Source organism: Lissotriton vulgaris, chromosome 8, assembly GCF_964263255.1.
Source record: "Lissotriton vulgaris chromosome 8, aLisVul1.2, whole genome shotgun sequence".
Classification (NCBI taxonomy): Eukaryota; Metazoa; Chordata; class Amphibia; order Caudata; family Salamandridae; genus Lissotriton; species Lissotriton vulgaris.
The window spans coordinates 37,793,212-37,811,278 of record NC_141696.1 but is presented as its reverse complement, the minus strand read 5'-3'; the positions used below and the strand labels follow the sequence as shown (position 1 = coordinate 37,811,278).

At 46.0% G+C, this 18,067-nt stretch overlaps 1 protein-coding gene across 2 annotated transcripts in view; it reads left to right on the top strand.

Moving 5' to 3' along the window:
• Positions 1–18,067, top strand: part of LOC147693338 (transient receptor potential cation channel subfamily M member 2-like) — a 623,295-nt gene that overhangs the window by 144,547 nt on the left and 460,681 nt on the right. For both annotated transcript variants that reach the window (XM_086933675.1, XM_086933674.1), the window contains exons 9-11: positions 114–182; positions 2,616–2,677; positions 9,585–9,776. In XM_086933675.1, coding sequence (XP_086789801.1) covers positions 114–182; positions 2,616–2,677; positions 9,585–9,776 — 323 coding nt within the window. The remainder of the gene's footprint in view (positions 1–113; positions 183–2,615; positions 2,678–9,584; positions 9,777–18,067) is intronic.

The following is an 18,067-nucleotide window of genomic DNA, read 5'->3' as shown; positions in this document are numbered from 1 at the left end:
GAAGCTTCTAAATAAGTAATCTTAGCACTCTGTTTTATTTCTCCCTTGTGTTTTGTTTTTTCAAAATGTTTAACAACCAAGATAGTAATGCAGTCTCTTCTTATTTATTCTAGGCTTTCAACGTCTCCGTTGTCCTCAACCCATTCACGACACAGCCTCAAGGGACGAAAGATACGGCATGGGTAAGTCACTTTTCTTTAAACTGCTGTGTTAGGAGAAGTCCGTACCCAAAGAGACTGACACCCATTGTTTGAAAGTAAAATAGCATGTTGTATATGAAAGGAAGAAAATTCAACAAGAGCAGAAAGACTTTGTTAGTATAGGCTCGAAATAGAAACTAAGATCTCCTGTCAAGATGTGCTTTGCGCTTATAGAGTGAGTGATTGCTCCATCCCAAAGAGATATAAAGTAATTTTAGGTAATTTTAGGTCACCCTTCCCTCCTGATTGCACCTTACTATGTCACGTTTCTCCAGAAACTCTCCTTCGGCCTCATGCCTTCTGTGTACCAGTCATTCGTCCTGGTCATTTGTGCCTCAGTCGACCGGCAGGGTAGGTTGTGCTGGTCTCTGTTTACTGTTTCTCTGGAGGCATGGCCGATTTGGATGCCTGGGGAAGTCTCCTCTCTCTCTGCAGGGGCCTTCATTTTCTTTTACCCTGGTTGTGTCCCTTCTCTTTAGGACATTTCACTCCTGGCTCGGCCATCCCTGTCTGGGTCTATGTGCCTTGGTGTGTTGGAACTTCTCCCTCTCTTGGTCACTTCGTTCCCCTGTGGTTCGTCCTGGATGTCTGCGCTCTTTGGTTTCTAGACAGCCTTCTCAGCTGCTTACTCCTCTTTTCAGCCTGTCATTTCTCCTGCACCTCCAGCTAAGCATTTGTAGCTGGGATGGTTGTTCCTCTTGGCTCTGGGTTGTTCCCTTGCTGTGTCTCCCTCCCTCTGGTTCTCTCATGGACCTTGAACCCAGGCATCTTGCGATCCTCATTGGAGGTGCTTTGGCACTTGGTGTAGGGGATGGGTCTGTCTCCTCTTTCCATGGTGGCTTATTTTTGCAGGATCTTTTTTGCTTTTGGTTCTCCGAGGGCCGTTCCTGTGCATTTGGCCGGTGCCTTCCTTATGTGTCGCCTGCGGTCTCTCTGAGTGGGGTTTTGTGCCATCTGTATGCCTTCTGGCTCATTGGGTGTTGTTTTCCTCCTCTTGGGCCATGTTTCAGGGTGCCTCCTTCTGTGATGTTTGTTGTACTGCTATATGGGCTTCTCCCAATGCTTTTGTTTCCCCTTCATATCTTTTGTTGGGGATGGTATCTTCTGCTACTTGTGGTACTCATGTTTTAAACTCTTGTCATTTGCACTGACCTGTTGGTTTTTGCTACCTCCTTCTGGTCTGTGTTTCAAGCACCATGCGCTTGGGTATGGGTTCGTTGTGAAGGAATGGGACTGGAAGAGGGCTGAGGAGCTAAGGCCCGTTACTCACTGGTAATCTTCATTACTCCGAGTCAAGGTTTACCTGTTACATTCTTGAGACCGTCCCACCCTCCCTGTTTTTGTTGATTGTGATTGGTTTGTATTTTTCTTCCTAAGTTTCTTTTGGATTCTCATGATGTTTGGAGGATGAACCTCCCCCTTTATGCATGCTGGGCCAGGTATGCATCGCCATTTTGGGAAAAGTATTTAATTTTGCTAGGTAATGTGTTTCTGTAGAGCAGACAAGCTGCTCATTGTTAAGGAATGGAACAGGAAGACAATGACCCAGAATAATTAAGATTACTAGTGAGTAACCAGGCATTTTTGACTGTGGTATGTGTGGAGTAGTTCTGCAGTTTGAGACCGGTGAGAGAGATCTCGGCTGTCTACAGGGAGGGTGAAATAGGTAAGCTGAGAATGGCTTTTCTGATTGTGGCAGGTGAATTTGTTGTGTATCACACTGGTTGGAAGACTGGTCTGAGCCTTGGTGCTGGTTGTGCATGAAATGCTGCTGAGGGGTTGGAGGGTGTGTGAGTGTTTGTCACAGTCAGTAAGGCAAACAGATGAAAACTGCATTAGGTTAGAGATACAGTGGGTGCAAACTCATCAGTGGCACTTCTGTCTAAACGTCACCTACAATTTTAAAGCTGCAAAGTTGGGCTGGGTTTGTATTTTATAGCTTAACAATTTTGTGGAAGGATTTTCTTTGATTTTCGTGGTGGCTTTCTGTGTTTACTGTAACATATTTTGGGATATCTTTGTGTTTATCCAGAAACATTATGTTTTTCTGTTTTAGGTGTCATGTTGCTACAATGTTGTGGGCATGGCACTGTGTTTCATATTGTAGCCTTGTATTCTGCATAATTATATAATTTTTTGTTGTTGTAGCTTTGTTTCAGTCTATGATAATATTTTAGGGGTGTTCCAATACCACAGTAACGTGTTTTTTGTTTATTCTAGGGGATTGCTTTGTGTTTCAAAAATGTACAGTTTGTTTATCGGTTTTAAAGGTAGATCTGTGTCATCAAGAATCAATGAGTTTTTCTGATGTAGGGTTGGTTTGTACTGTAATGCATTTCTTGGTAAGTGGCCCTATATTTGTTTTGTGTTTGGCTTTGTGTTTCATTATGTAACAAATATTTTTGTTTGTTCTAGGAGAGGGCATGAAGATCCCCATTATGTGTCTGGTGCTGGAAGGAGATCCGGGCACCCTGGATGTAAGTATCTCTAGATGGAGATAGGAGCACAATGAATTTGTCTGAAAATGATGGTTAAAAGGAAGGGAGAGTTGGGTATGGCTTTGGCCCACTGGTCGCACTTTAAAGGAGAAAAAAGCCATGGCATGGTGGCGGCTCATGGCTCGGTGTCAAGGGGTAGGTTGTTGTATCTTGTTGTCAATAGTTGAAACTGAGGTGGTGCCCCACAGCAGAAGGGTACTTGCTTTCCTGGCCTTTGTGTGGATATTGGCCATGTTTGCGGTTCCACGAGTGACCTCCATTTTAACTTTACCATAATTCTTAGTGCTTTGAGACTGTTTGGATCATGGCATCTCAGGTACTACATCACCCCTGTGAATGACCATTGACTAAAGATAGTCCATGCCACGTTGTTTTTCCAGACGGGGTATGTGTACTGTGTGATGCATTCCCAATGCGATAAACAAGGGGATGCTATTTGAGGTGCTGAAGTGCTTCCAAATTTTCAAGACCCAACTGGGTCTCAAGCAAGAACATGCATTGGGAATCACACCTACTCCAGCCCAGGAGCTAGGAACCTCTTAAATGAGGATACAGCTCATGGGATTAGGTCCTAGCCTCTATTCCTTCTATTCTTATCCTAAAAAGTGTCTGATGATATTCTCCCCCATGCCCTAGAAGCTTCCCTAGTTGAACCTCAGGGAGTGAAACACAGACTTGTTCACTAGATACTGCCAGTCTGATGTCGAGTGAACTTTCACAGCCTCAACTCAAAGTAGAGATTGGAGAATAGTCTTTTGTCAATGCTGTCTGCCATCTGCTTCCATTGTGGGAACCAGCACTCAGGACAAAGTAGGAATGGCCTCATGCCCAGGCCATTCCACAGTGATACAAAACCAGCATTGTCACAACCATTGACAATGATTAATCTCTTATGCACATACACATGCAAATAGATCAACACATCCACAGATGCCATTTGCGCAAAGTCCTTCCATGATACAGCTATCCATGTACACAGACCAGCTCACATGCAGGCATCATTGCACACAGCTCATATACATACATAACATGTGCAGTGCAGTATAGGGTGATGTGCATCAGTGTGTGACAGGGTAAGGAGTACTACAAGGGTCCTAAGGGGGAGTGGATTGGGAGGCAAGCACTAATGATGCATCTCAGAGCAACATTACGGAGGTGTGTCCGGGGCAAGGTGCCTCAAAGTGCAGCATTAATTCCGATGCCTTTGGGTAGCACTTCAGTGGAGACATTGTGAGTGCCTCAATATAACAGTGCATATCATGCATTAGAGGAACACTGGGTGATGTCAGTAGGGGAGCACACAGCTGTCTTAACCAGGAGTGATGCAATTCAGTGGAGCCCTGGCTGAAGTGCTTCAGGGGAATCCTGGGTGATATGCCATGGAGAAGTCTCAAAAAAAGGAGGGACAGAGAGGCCTTGATATAGGTCGAACATACATGCCCAAAGGTAAGCCAAAAGACAGAAGGGTACGGAGTTAGTTGTAGTGGTGTAAGTAAGCCACTAAATGTGTACAGGTCAGGGAACCCTTTGTGATAAATGTATTCTGTTGGGCTCCCACCCTGGTTAAAAGGATTAGAGGGGGGCGACTGTTTTTGTTATAAAGTTACAAACATTTCGCTTAACCCCCTGATGATCAACATGTTTTTATTCACTTCCTACATCTACACATTACTAGGCCACTCACGCCCACAAAACCAATACGGCGAGGAACAAAAGATCTCCGATAAAGAGCCCCTTTATGGGTGCCCGTCGAGCACTGCAGCGCCAGCTTGACGAGGCGCAGACCCATATGATGAAGCATGACACCTAGCTTGCTGGGTGTGTGAGGGTCCTAGTTCCGAAATGTGATATTCCCCTCCTCCCACCTAGAGTACATATTTAGTGGCCTACTTACACCACTACAAGGAACTCCGTACCCTTCTGTCTTTTATGTCATGGATGAGCACACTGATATGTAAACTATGTGGAGGATTAGTGATGCAACTCAGTTAATCAATTGAGTGACACATCTCTGGGAACCACTGGCTGATATGCCTCACAAGAGCCAGTGCCGCTGGAACTGAGGGCAGCTCTGACACAGAGAACATCCATCCAAGTTCTACATTTCAAATATAAAAGCCCCCTTTTAAATACCTAGTGCCCTTTATGGGTATTATGATGAAAGGACAACAGAACTAGCTTTAGTTCCCCTGTGGTAGCTCCATGGACTAGTAGACTCCTGTGACTCATGGCCCCCATCATTGGGCACTGGATGCAAACCACCAGAATTATTGTGAGTGTTGAAGTGAAAATGTGACTACTTATTGGGATTGCCACACATACCAAACTCAAAATGCTCAGGAGACTTTCAGGACTGGTAAACCATGATTACCACAAGTACCACACTGAGAATGTTCAGGAGACTAGGAGGAACTGCTAATTAGGAGTTATCATGAGTACCAATGTGAGAATATGACTCTGGACACTAGGACCACTAACCAGGATTACTATGAGTACAAACGTGAAAATGCAGCTCTGAAGAGTAGTAGGACTACTAGCCATGATTGCCATATGTCCTGAAGTGAGAATGTGCCTCAGGAGACTCTGACTACAACCAACCAATATCACCACAGATACTGATTTGAGAATGTGATGCCGGGGACTAGGACAATGGTTTACCAGGATTACCATGTATGCTGATGTCAGAGTTCTGCTCAGGAGATTAGAAGAACTTTATTTAAGGATTACCACAAGTCCTGAAGCAAGAAGGCGACTCAGGAGACTAGGACAACTGCTAACTAGGAATACCACGAGTGGCAAAGTGAGAATGCAGACAATCAGACCAAGAGGACAAACAACCAGAATTAACACATGTCATAATGAGGATCAGAAATTAGGACTACCTGCCAGGATTACTATAAGTGGCAAGTTGAAAATGCGGCTCAAAAGAGTAGGAGCAAACAACTCAATATCAATATCATTACTAACCAGGATTAAAACGTGTCCTGAAGAGCGAGTGCAGCAGCGAAGACTAGGAGGACTACTAACCAGGATTACCACATGTACTTCAGTGTTAATGTGGCTCCAAATTCACAACAATGTCATGAGTTCCTCACTTTACACTTTCACTGTTAGAGGTGTTGAGTTTAATAATAACTCCTTAGAGAAATTTACTTTTCAAAAAGCAGAGGTGTATCATGTTTAGTCTGTGCTCCCCTGCTGCAGATCACTCTGTGCTCCCCTGCTGCACACGTCCCTCTGCTACCCTGCTGCAGATCACTCTGTGCTCCCCTGCTGCACACGTCCCTCTGCTCCCCTGCTGCACACCACCCTCGTCTCCCCTGCTGCACGCCACCCTCTGCTCCCCTGCTGCAGATCACCCTGTGCTCCCCTGCTGCACACCACCCTCTGCTCCCCTGCTGCAGATCACTCTGTGCTCCCCTGCTGCACACCACCCTCTGCTCCCCTGCTGCAGATCACTCTGTGCTCCCCTGCTGCACACGCCCCTCTGCTCCCCTGCTGCACACCACCCTCTGCTCCCCTGCTGCATGTCACCCTCTGCTCCCCTGCTGCAGATCACTCTGTGCTCCCCTGCTAGACACCACCCTCTGCTCCCCTGCTGCAGATCACTCTGTGCTCCCCTGCTGCACACGTCCCTCTGCTCCCCTGCTGCACACCACCCTCTGCTCCCCTGCTGCATGTCACCCTCTGCTCCCCTGCTGTAGATCACTCTGTGCTCCCCTGCTGCACACCACCCTCTGCTCCCCTGCTGCATGTCATCCTCTGCTCCCCTGCTGCAGATCACTCTGTGCTCCCCTGCTACACACCACCCTCTGCTCCCCTGATGCAGATCACTCTGTGCTCCCCTGCTGCACACGTCCCTCTGCTCCCCTGCTGCACACCACCCTCTACTCCCCTGCTGCAGATCACTCTGTGCTCCCCTGCTGCACACCACCCTCTGCTCCCCTGCTGCAGATCACTCTGTGCTCCCCTGCTACACACCACCCTCTGCTCCCCTGCTGCATGTCACCCTCTGCTCCCCTGCTGCAGATCACTCTGTGCTCCCCTGCTGCACACCACCCTCTGCTCCCCTGCTGCAGATCACTCTGTGTTCCCCTGCTGCAGATCACTCTGTGCTCCCCTGCTACACACCACCCTCTGCTCCCCTGCTGCATGTCACCCTCTGCTCCCCTGCTGCACACGTCCCTCTGCTCCCCTGCTGCACACCACCCTCTACTCCCCTGCTGCAGATCACTCTGTGCTCCCCTGCTGCACACCACCCTCTGCTCCCCTGCTGTACACCACCCTCTGCTCCCCTGCTGCAGATCACTCTGTGCTCCCCTGCTACACACCACCCTCTACTCCCCTGCTGCAGATCACTCTGTGCTCTCCTGCTGCACACCACCCTCTGCTCCCCTGCTGCACACCACCCTCTGCTCCCCTGCTGCAGATCACTCTGTGCTCCCCTGCTACACACCACCCTCTGCTCCCCTGCTGCATGTCACCCTCTGCTCCCCTGCTGCAGATCACTCTGTGCTCCCCTGCTGCACACCACCCTATGCTCCCCTGCTGCAGATCACTCTGTGTTCCCCTGCTGCAGATCACTCTGTGCTCCCCTGCTACACACCACCCTCTGCTCCCCTGCTGCATGTCACCCTCTGCTCCCCTGCTGCACACGTCCCTCTGCTCCCCTGCTGCACACCACCCTCTACTCCCCTGCTGCAGATCACTCTGTGCTCCCCTGCTGCACACCACCCTCTGCTCCCCTGCTGTACACCACCCTCTGCTCCCCTGCTGCAGATCACTCTGTGCTCCCCTGCTACACACCACCCTCTACTCCCCTGCTGCAGATCACTCTGTGCTCCCCTGCTGCACACCACCCTCTGCTCCCCTGCTGCACACCACCCTCTGCTCCCCTGCTGCAGATCACTCTGTGCTCCCCTGCTACACACCACCCTCTGCTCTCCTGCTGCATGTCACCCTCTGCTCCCCTGCTGCAGATCACTCTGTGCTCCCCTGCTACACACCACCCTCTGCTCCCCTGCTGCAGATCACTCTGTGCTCCCTTGCTGCACACGTCCCTCTGCTCCCCTGATGCAGATCACTCTGTGCTCCCCTGCTGCATGTCACCCTCTGCTCCCCTGCTGCAGATCACTCTGTGCTCCCCTGCTGCACACCACCCTCTGCTCCCCTGCTGCACACCACCCTCTGCTCCCCTGCTGCATGTCACCCTCTGCTCCCCTGCTGCCGATCACTCTGTGCTCCCCTGCTACACACCACCCTCTGCTCCCCTGCTGCATGTCACCCTCTGCTCCCCTGCTGCCGATCACTCTGTGCTCCCCTGCTACACACCACCCTCTGCTCCCCTGCTGCACACCACCCTCTGCTCCCCTGCTGCACGCCACCATCTGCTCCCCTGATGCATGTCACCCTCTGCTCCCCTGCTGCATGTCACCCTCTGCTCCCCTGCTGCAGATCACTCAGTGCTCCCCTGCTGCACACCACCCTCTGCTCCCCTGCTGCATGTCACCCTCTGCTCACCTCCCGCAGATCACTCTGTGCTCCCCTGCTGCACACCACTCTCTGCTCCCCTGCTACACACCACCCTCTGCTCCTCTGCTGCATGTCACCCTCTGCTCCCCTGCTGCAGATCACTCTGTGCTCCCCTGCTGCACACCACCCTCTGCTCCCCTACTGCATGTCACCCTCTGCTCCCCTGCTGCATGTCACCCTCTGCTCACCCGCTGTGCACCTCCCTGTGCTCCCCTGATGCATGTCACCATATGCTCCCCTGATGCTCATCACCCTGGGTTCCTCTGCTGCATGTCACCCTGTACATCAACCTTCATTTTGTGCATCTAGCTGTGCATGATCTTGTGCTCTCTGCGGGACTGCACCCTGGCCTTTCCTGCTGCACTGCACCCAGTTCTCACTGCTGGACTACATCTTGTGCTGCACTTCATTCTGTAGCCCTTGCCGCATATGACACTAAGCTCAGCTAAGGCACATCACCGCATAGACCACGCGATGTAAGAGAAGGTGCTGTGAGAGTGGAGAATGTTAGTTGTTGTAGGCCCACATAGCACTGGGGCCCAATTACAGATAGGCTGCACCATCTCAGTTTGTGCCATGGCGCATCTCAAAACAAGTGCGCTGGGCACAAACAGAGAAAGTGCACCCTATTGCATGGAATGTGCTGCCCCATGTTAGCCGCCAACTCATGCTGCCCTGGGGCTTAGCATTCCAGTGAAAAACAGAGCGGCTTTGAAGCAGCCACTCCATGTTTCACTGTGCAGGTGGCTGTGCACCTTTTGATAGCTTCTTTTCCTTTGCACCCGCATTTATTATACAGCACAGAGGCAAAGGGATTCCCTTATTTGCATGTGTCCAAGTCCCTATGCAAATGAGGGGAAACCGTCTGTTGATAGCGCTGGTGTTATATGTGTGCCAGCGCTATTTGTATTACAGATTGGGCAGCACAAGATTCTGCGGCCCTATCTGTAATACAAAAGTGCACTGCGGGCGCTCAAAACAGGCACACAGCCTGATGCGCCCTTGGGGAACTTTGTATAAAACGTTTCCTGGTGTGTTCTGAAACTACTCAACTCATTCTCTGTGGTTTGGTTTTGCTGTAGATGTTTCTAGATAGTAATGGAAAGAGAAGGCTGTTCATATCTTGTGAGAGCAGCATTTGTAGCAGAAGGGAACAGGAGTACAGTCAGGCACTTGTACCAAAATGTCATGGAAAGACCGGGATGAGTGAGGTAATGAAGACCTCTTCCTCTGCTGTTTGGTAATAATAGACTTCGGGGGCTAGAGTAAGTGCAGAGCCCCTGCCTGTTCCTTGGAGCGTGTGTGCATGTTACAGAAACTCACTTCTTAAAAGACACATTTTGCTTCTTTTCAGACTATTCACAGATCCATGATTAACAACACGCCATGTGTGATTGTGGAGGGCTCAGGAGGCGTTGCTGACATCATAGCTCAGGTGGCTGACATGAACCCTTCAAAAATCACAATCGCCTTGGTCAAGGAGAAGCTGAGCCATTTTTCTCAGGATACCTTTGGCGAAAAGCAGATTATCGAGTGGACTAAGAAGGTGAGACCCCTTCCCTCCCTCTCTGCAGCTGAATGGACATTAGGTCAATCACTCAAAGTGCGGAAAATCCTGAGGCTGCGGTTTAGTTCCATCACTCAAGAGAGGAACAGCCAAGAGCGGTATAAGCAGCATTGTTTGATCACACAAAGGGCAGCCCTGCCCAGGAATTATGCTTGTTTTAATTCCGACACCCAATGTGAGGCCTAGTACACGGCTTGAAGCATGTTTTTCACTGTTATTCAATGAGAGGCACAGTCCAGAGCTGGACACATACATTAGTTCCGTCTCTCAAGATGAGCCTCTGCCCTGAGCTGGACAGGGCGCGTTTGCACAGTGGTGAAGGGAGGGAGCAACGCCTGATGTGACATGTGTGTAAACACCTCCTGTGGCGTGTTTTAAATTGGGGGATTAAGTCCCCTTGAATTCTGAGGGTCCCTGGCGGCCAACTAGCCCACCAGGTACCTTCAGTAAGTGCCACAGGGCTGCATTGCAGAGAGGTGGCCTGAGGACACAGCCCTTTTTACACCTCTCTGCAACGCAGCTCTGTGGCGCTTACTGGAGATGCCTGGTGGGCTAGTTGGACCCCAGGGACATTCAGGATTTAAGGGGACTTAATCCTCCAACTTAACAAGAGCTGCATGGTGCCTTTTCACAGTGGTAAAGGGAGGGGGCGGGGCCTGATGTACCTGGAAGCCTCGGACCACCTCTCTACAATGCAGCTCTGTGGCGCTTATGGCTTGTGGCTCTTGGCTTGTGGCTGTTTTGCCTATTGGCGGCTAAACAATGGAACGTCCTCCCGATGGAGCTCCGGCTGGAGACCCAAGAAAAATGTTTCAGGAAAAAACTAAAAACACATATTTTTCCCCAAGGATAAATCAGGAGGCTCTGGGCTGATCACGGCTACTTTTACTGCAGCGCGGGGACACACTGGCATTAGTGTAACCATGGCGCTTTACAAATGGACTTATTTATTTATTTATTTAATGGGAGGTACATGGTGGGCTAGTTGGACCCTCAGGATTCAAGGGAACTTAAAAACTTCCAAGATGAGCTCTATCAAGTCAGCCTTGATCGATCTTAGCCAAGGAATCTTCCTTGAAGCTCCTGACCTTCCAAGAATGTCTGCAAGTCCCTCCCTATAAGGCTTTCACTCTGACTTCCAGATATGCACCCAGTAAACTAACGGGTGCAATTTGCCCACCAGGCCCAAAGGCCTTAGTCCAAGTTTGAATAATACAGGTAGCAAGGGGCAACCCTGGTGGAGTGCTAATAATGATCACACAAATGTATTTTCCTCACAGCCCAGATTGGTCAAGTATGAATGGGCCCATATTTCGCTTCCATGCAACCCCACAGTTAGAACCTGTGCCTTATATATTTGGAAGGGGCTTTAATATGGAGGGGCTTGGCTGTTATTTTCAAACTGATAACCAACAATCTCTTCAACAGTGTACTTTTTCTTTTTGCTTTCAATGACAACATTATCTTGTTTTTTTTCTCTCTCTATACCTTCACTACAGATATTGTCATACCTTCTTTTTCGACCGACCACACGCTTTTCAAATACCGGATATTGACCTAAATTGGGAGCATATGCTGTTTTTAACCTATAATACTCTTTTACACAGTTTCATCTGCAGTAATGTTTGTCTCATCAAAATCAATCAAATTAAATCCAGATAAAATTCTGACACGAGACAAAGCAACATATACCAAAGACTCCTTAAACACGGTATTTCCAATGTTCACCAAAGCACTGTCTACACTTAAACCTTGAGATTTATGACTACTCACTGCATATGCCAGAGAAACTGGAAACTGCTTTCCAGTGACATATAAATCTTTAACTACGAACTGAACAACAACAAATTTGTTTCACTTCTTCAATCTGATCAAATAAATTTTTTTAAAATTCAATTCCATCTTTATTCTGATAATTAACAAAATCCAGAACTTTACCCATTGCTCCATTAACTAAACCTTTTTGTACACCCAAATTATGGCTTAGAATTACCCAACAGTTTATACATGCATATAGATTCTTTTCTAAACCAGCAGTTTTGGATATTGATTTTTCTAAAGAATCCAATTTTGTTTTCAATTTTTCTGTCAAAATAATAGTGATTCCTTCATGCTCTATTTTATCAATAGCTTCCATTTTTATTTTTTCTTCATTTTTTAGCTTCAAAAGTTGTTCATTGAATATATAACACTCACCCAATGTGTTGGCATTAAGTAGATTACAGATTTGCTTTCTGCAATTTTCATGTATAGTTTCTCAGGAACTATATTTTCATTTGGAAACAAATTGGAAAGTAATTGTGTCTCCAAAGCACGTTTGCCATGTTCTGTCAGTAGTCAAATTCTTATATCTTGAAGAATAGTTATGTTATGTTATGTTATGTTATGTTACGTAACGCTTATATAGCGCATGGCTACCCCAACAACGAGGCATCCCAACGCTTGCAGACAGGTCCAATCACATAACAGCCGGAGGAATCCGGCAGGATATCTATTCACCGCGGAACCGTAAATAGAAGAAAACAGCCAAGTTTTTCTTGTTTTCGAAAATGTAGGTGGTTTGTGATGGAACGTACATCTAAAGGAATAGAGTTCCAGAGTTTTGGGGCCCGAAACCTAAAAGAACGGCCACCAACTCTGCACCTCCGAATCTTGATGGTACAAGCAAGGAAGAGGTCCGCAGACCGGAGTGCACGCTGTGGAACATAGAAGGAACAGATTCCTTGCAAGATTTTAGGACCTAGACAATGTAATTCTATGCATAACACACAAGGTTTTAAATTGAATGCGTTGTTTAACGGGCAGCCAATGGAGCCTTCGCAAAACCTGAGAGGTATGGCAACGTTTTGGTAAGCCGAACAGGGTACGAGCTGCCGCGTTCTGAGCTTTCTGTAGTCTATTGATGACTGTCAGATTGGACCCAAGCATTAATACATTGCAATAGTCTAGATGGGATAAGACCATAGCCTGGACAATTGTCTGACGGATGGAAGGTTCAAAGAAGCCAAGAATAGGTTTCAGAGAGCGCAGGCGGCCATAGCAAGTACCAGCTATCCTCTTCGCATGGGAATCCAGGGTGAGAGCATCATCTAAGATCACACCCAGATTCTTAACTTCCTTCTTAGGCATAGGCGGTGAGCCCAATGTAGGGGGCCACCACCGCTCGTCCCACTTTTGGGTGTCCGGGCCAACCAGTCGGACTTCAGTCTTAGATGAATTTAACTGAAGACAGTTCTCCGTAAGCCAGCTGGAAATGGCCATGATATCCTCTTGGAATTTGGCTTCATCACCCACGATGTTATTAGAAAAGGTGAAGATCAGCTGTGTATCGTCCGCATAAGATATTAGTTCGATGTTACGTTCCCTGGCCAATGTGGCCAGGGGGCGGACATACACATTAAACAGCGTGGGGCTGAGGGCAGAGCCCTGTGGAACACCACAGCCTAATGGAAAACTGCCAGATGAGTACGGGGTAGCATGAACCTGGAAGGAACGGTCAGATAGAAATGACACAAACCAGTCCAGAGCATCATCTCTGACACCTATCTCCCATAGCCTCCTAACTAGGATCCCATGGGAGACGGTGTCAAACGCCGCACTCAAATCTAGCAGCACCACAGCTGAGGTGTCACCCCTGTCTTGTGCCACCCTTAGATGTTCTGTGACGGCCAATAAGGCTGACTCCGTGCTATGTTTGGCACGGAATCCGTTCTGAGACGCCTCCAAGATCCCATTAGTCTCCAGAAAACCCGTCAGAATAGAATTGACATGTGCCTCCATTACTTTGGCCAAGTAAGGAAGCAACGAGATAGGCCGGAAACTTTCTGGCTTGGAGGGGTCCAGGGTGGGGTTTTTTTAACAAGGGGACCACTTTGGCATGTTTCCAAGATTTCGGGATGGTAGCTGATTGCAGAGATTTATTAATCAGTTTTTGCCCTTCCATCAAGATAGATTCCGGAAACAGTCTAAACATCTCGGGTTTGACAGGATCTTCCGGGGACCCCGACTTGATTCTTAAAGTTAGGGGTTCCATGTCTGTCTGAGAGATGAGTGGGAGAGTTAGGAGGGAATAGGGAAGGCTCAATGAGTCAGTAGTAGGTCTGTAAGTCATAGATGGTTCTCCAGAGTTAAATGTGTTATAAATCCCTTGTACTTTATTAATAAAGAAGTGAGCCAGCTCTTCGCATTGTGAGTCAGATACTATGGTGCTATTAGTCCCCACCGGAGATGTAGTAAGCTCCTTCACTAATGCAAAGATAGTTTTTGTGCGATTTGTGCTGGCTTTGATCAGATCAGTATAATAACTAGCCTTGGTCTTTTTTATAAGCTTATGGTAGGCTTTCGTGGCAATTCTAAAATTGGATTTGGCTACCAAGTCATACGATCTTCTCCAGATACGCTCAAGTACCTTACACTCCTTTTTTTTTAGTACAAGCGCCTCACAGTACCATAACTGGGACTGCTTACGTTTAGGTCTTGACATTTTCCTGGGTATGAAATGATCCAAAGACTCATTGATCCATTCTCTATAGGCTAGATCCGCCTCATCCAGATTAGCAGGCCAGGCAGGTCGGGAATTAGTTAATCTAGCCTCAAATAGTGCCCCATCAAGTTTGTGCCATGCACGTCTCAAAAAAGGAGGAGGAGGCTTTCCCCCAGGGCCAGCTGGAATCCTAACAGCGATCTGTACCAGAAAATGGTCCGTCCAGCTAAGAGGACTAGGAGTGGAAACTGAAATTTCCTGAATGTTCGAAAACACCGGGCCCAGTAAATGGCCTGCTAGATGGGAGGGCCCCACCACCAGCTGACGTAATTGGCAGGCTTCCATATCCCCTAGAAACTTCAGTATTGCTGGGGAGAGACTAGACTCCAGATGTAAATTGAGGTCCCCCAGTACACTAAAGTTAGCTGACTGTAAAATAAAGGCAGAGACATTAGAAACCAATGATTCCTGGAATGTACTCGCTAGCCCGGGAGGCCGATAAATCAGCACGCCCGTAAAAGTGAAGGTATCTGAGACCTTCAACTTAAAAAGTGCGCTCTCACAGTTGGCTATCCCTGTAGGGGAGAGAGTGCAGGAATAGATGTCTTTAAATATCACTGCCAATCCCCCTCCCCTGCCCTTAAATCTATTCTGAGTTAGAATAAGATAGTTAGAAGGGAGGGTTAAAGCAGTGATGGCCAGTGTGTCATTCGTCAGCCATGTCTCTGTTAGGACTAGCAGGTCCGGGGAGTAGTCCGTAAGAAGCTCATAAATATCCTCATGATGTTTAACAAGGGACCTACAGTTGAGGCTTAGTATCTGTAAGCTCGCAATATTGTTAACTTTGTCAGCGGGGGCCGGTGGAATTGGGCCTGCCTCCATAGCCTCAAAACTGCAGTAATTACACCGCAGGTCACGTGAGCCAGGGTGCAATGAGTTCCATAATCAACATCATTTGCCTGTTGCATATTTGTAATGAATTCTTTGTATTCAAAATATGACCAAATGTTAACATTTCCAACGCTACCCAAAGACTTTCTGGTGTCTTCATGCGCAAGTGTTTTAAATACTGGTTGTCCTTTTATGGGAGTAAGTTTCAGTAGATCTCCAAAAACTATGATATGTTTTCCTCCAAATAAGACATTTTACTCTGTTTTAAGATTTCACTGCATTCTTAAATGCACAAATGCAAGCATTAAGTTTGAGACCATGCTTACCTCATCAATAATCAGAAGTTTCATTTTTGTAAGCACTCTTGAAACTTCATAACAAGCATCTCCACATAACTTATGATATTCCAATTTGTTTTCATGCTCCACAGGTAGCTTAAGTAAATGATGCAATGTAATTCCTTTAATGTTGTGTGCTGACAACCCAGTTGGAGCAATTACAACACAAGACAAATGTGAGTCAGTTGTTTTCTATAGATAACTGGTCATTACTTTAATTATAAACTTTTTCCCGTTCCAGCTTGACCACTGACATACATTCGGATAGGTTGAAATGATGTGCATGTGCATTCTTTCTTTTCATGAAGTAATCCATGATCAATCTTTTCTCTCACTTGCTGCTATATTTCTTTCTGTTCAACATTTAGTTGTTCTTCCAAGTTTGCTAAGTCCATAATATCTTCATGGGCTTGATGCATTGCTGTTTCCACCTCATTCATGGCAATTGCTGCTTCATTTTCAACAATTGGTTGTCCTAGTGGATCTTGACTCAGCGGAGCAGAAGTTTGACTGTCTTCAGAACTGTCTCTAACAATCTCAGCTGCAATAGAAGCTTCTTGATCAATTTCATTGTTCAACATTTTCATATAATTTGCAAAACAGTACATTCTATAGCATTGAAGGAATCTTCATAGCTCTGAAAATCTCCAAGTAATTCCAATTCTGAACGCCACGGTTTGAACAGTTGCAAAAGGGCTAAATAGTAAAATTCTCTTTTAGCAGCAGAGTCGCAACTCAATTTTCTGTAATTAATTAAATTTCCTTTCCTTTGTTGCACAAAACATCCTTCGGAACCAATAACTGCATATTTTCCGTCATTGATGTTTTCTGTAGTATTCCGTTTAAAAGTGTAGTTTTGCAGTACTTCATAGAGACATATGTTCTCAAGATGATGACTTCTATTTGGATAATATCTGTCCAACATATTTGTTTTCACAATATCTATACTTTCCGGATCTTTTTCTGCTAAATATTTGATTTCTTGAACAGATTTAAGTATCCGATTACGGTTTGCAGCAAGACCTAGACTCACCTAAATAATTCTTCTAGATTTTGAGTATAGACTTGCAGATGATAACCGATCTGAGCATTCATACGCTCCGATTTCTCGATGAGACAACATATTCAAACTGAAACTGTATCATTTCTTACTTAGACTCTTCTCATGAGAAATCTTTTCCCACATTTCTTTTAATTCCGTCTTTTCGGATTTTGTAATGTACAACATTACATATCGAGCAACAGCAATAGAATTATCTGAAATGTACTGAATATCCATGTTAGCATTCCACATGGCCAAAATGACCGGATTGTAATCATTTATGTATTTTGACTCTTCGCTTCTTCTCAAATTGTAGGTATTTTATGGAGACTTTCTTGTGATGGTATGTCGCATAGCTGACATAAAACTGTTTACTCTTCCTTTGAATATTACAGGACATGGAAAACTAAACCGACATTTGGTATAAAACTTATCCTTAGACTTGTACTTTGGTTGACAGTATTTTCCACAACTATGGCTTTGGAATCATAATACTTGTTGTCTTAAGTTGTTTTCTTCTGTGCTTTTGGGTATAGCACATGTGACATATTCTTCAATAAAAGACAAAACAGTATCATCCGAATCTGTTCCAAATTTGGAGGCATCCTTGATCCATATCAGCATATGTATATGAGGAGCACCTCTTGCTTGATACTCCTTCCTCCAAAAGAAATCCACAACTTCTCCAAGAGGAGGATTTGTTTTTATTGCAGATAAAAGACATCATAGCTTCAAATCTATGATTGAAATACCTGCATACATTAACTGAATCCAAAGAGCACAATTCTCCAGGTGTCTTGTATTCAATATTTTTTATATTCGAATTTGCCTCGAAGAATTTCAAGTAAATCATCCCAAGAGTATTCAGCACAGCTTAGAGTAAGGAACCATGTAAGAGTTCTTAAGTTCCTTAGCATATATTTAAGTACTCCATTACGACGATACCAATACTCATTAGTGCCAAGCTGACATGCCAACAGATTAACCAGCTGAGATTCTAAATGATCATCTCTCTGGTGCACTTTATCCATAAAGTCCTTTGCAGAAACATTTTGCAGATGTACTCCTGTTTTCAATATGTGATTGACTGCATATGAAAGTCCAGACAAGTCACTCTCAAACAAAAGATGAAATATATATAGGATACTTTGTCGAAATCTTGGATGTTCTGCATACAATCTTGTTGTCCGATATTCAGATGCAGGAATCTGCACAGGTCATTCATCATACCGTCCTCCTTTTCCTGTTGGGAATAACTTGCGAAAACAGCGAGCTTCCAAGCTTTCTTCCCTGAACTCATGGGACTTCCCTTTGCTTTTTTCATTTGGAATAATTCAATAGTATTCCCCATCACTTCTTTTGAATGTAGTGGATGTATACTGTAATGTTCATAGATTTCTTCACTTCTGGACATGTCCACTCTTTCAATTTGTCTACTTGACGTTTCAGTAGCTTCTGCTAAAAGTACTAATTCTTCTCCCATATACACATGTTTATAGTACTCATTATTTTTTAT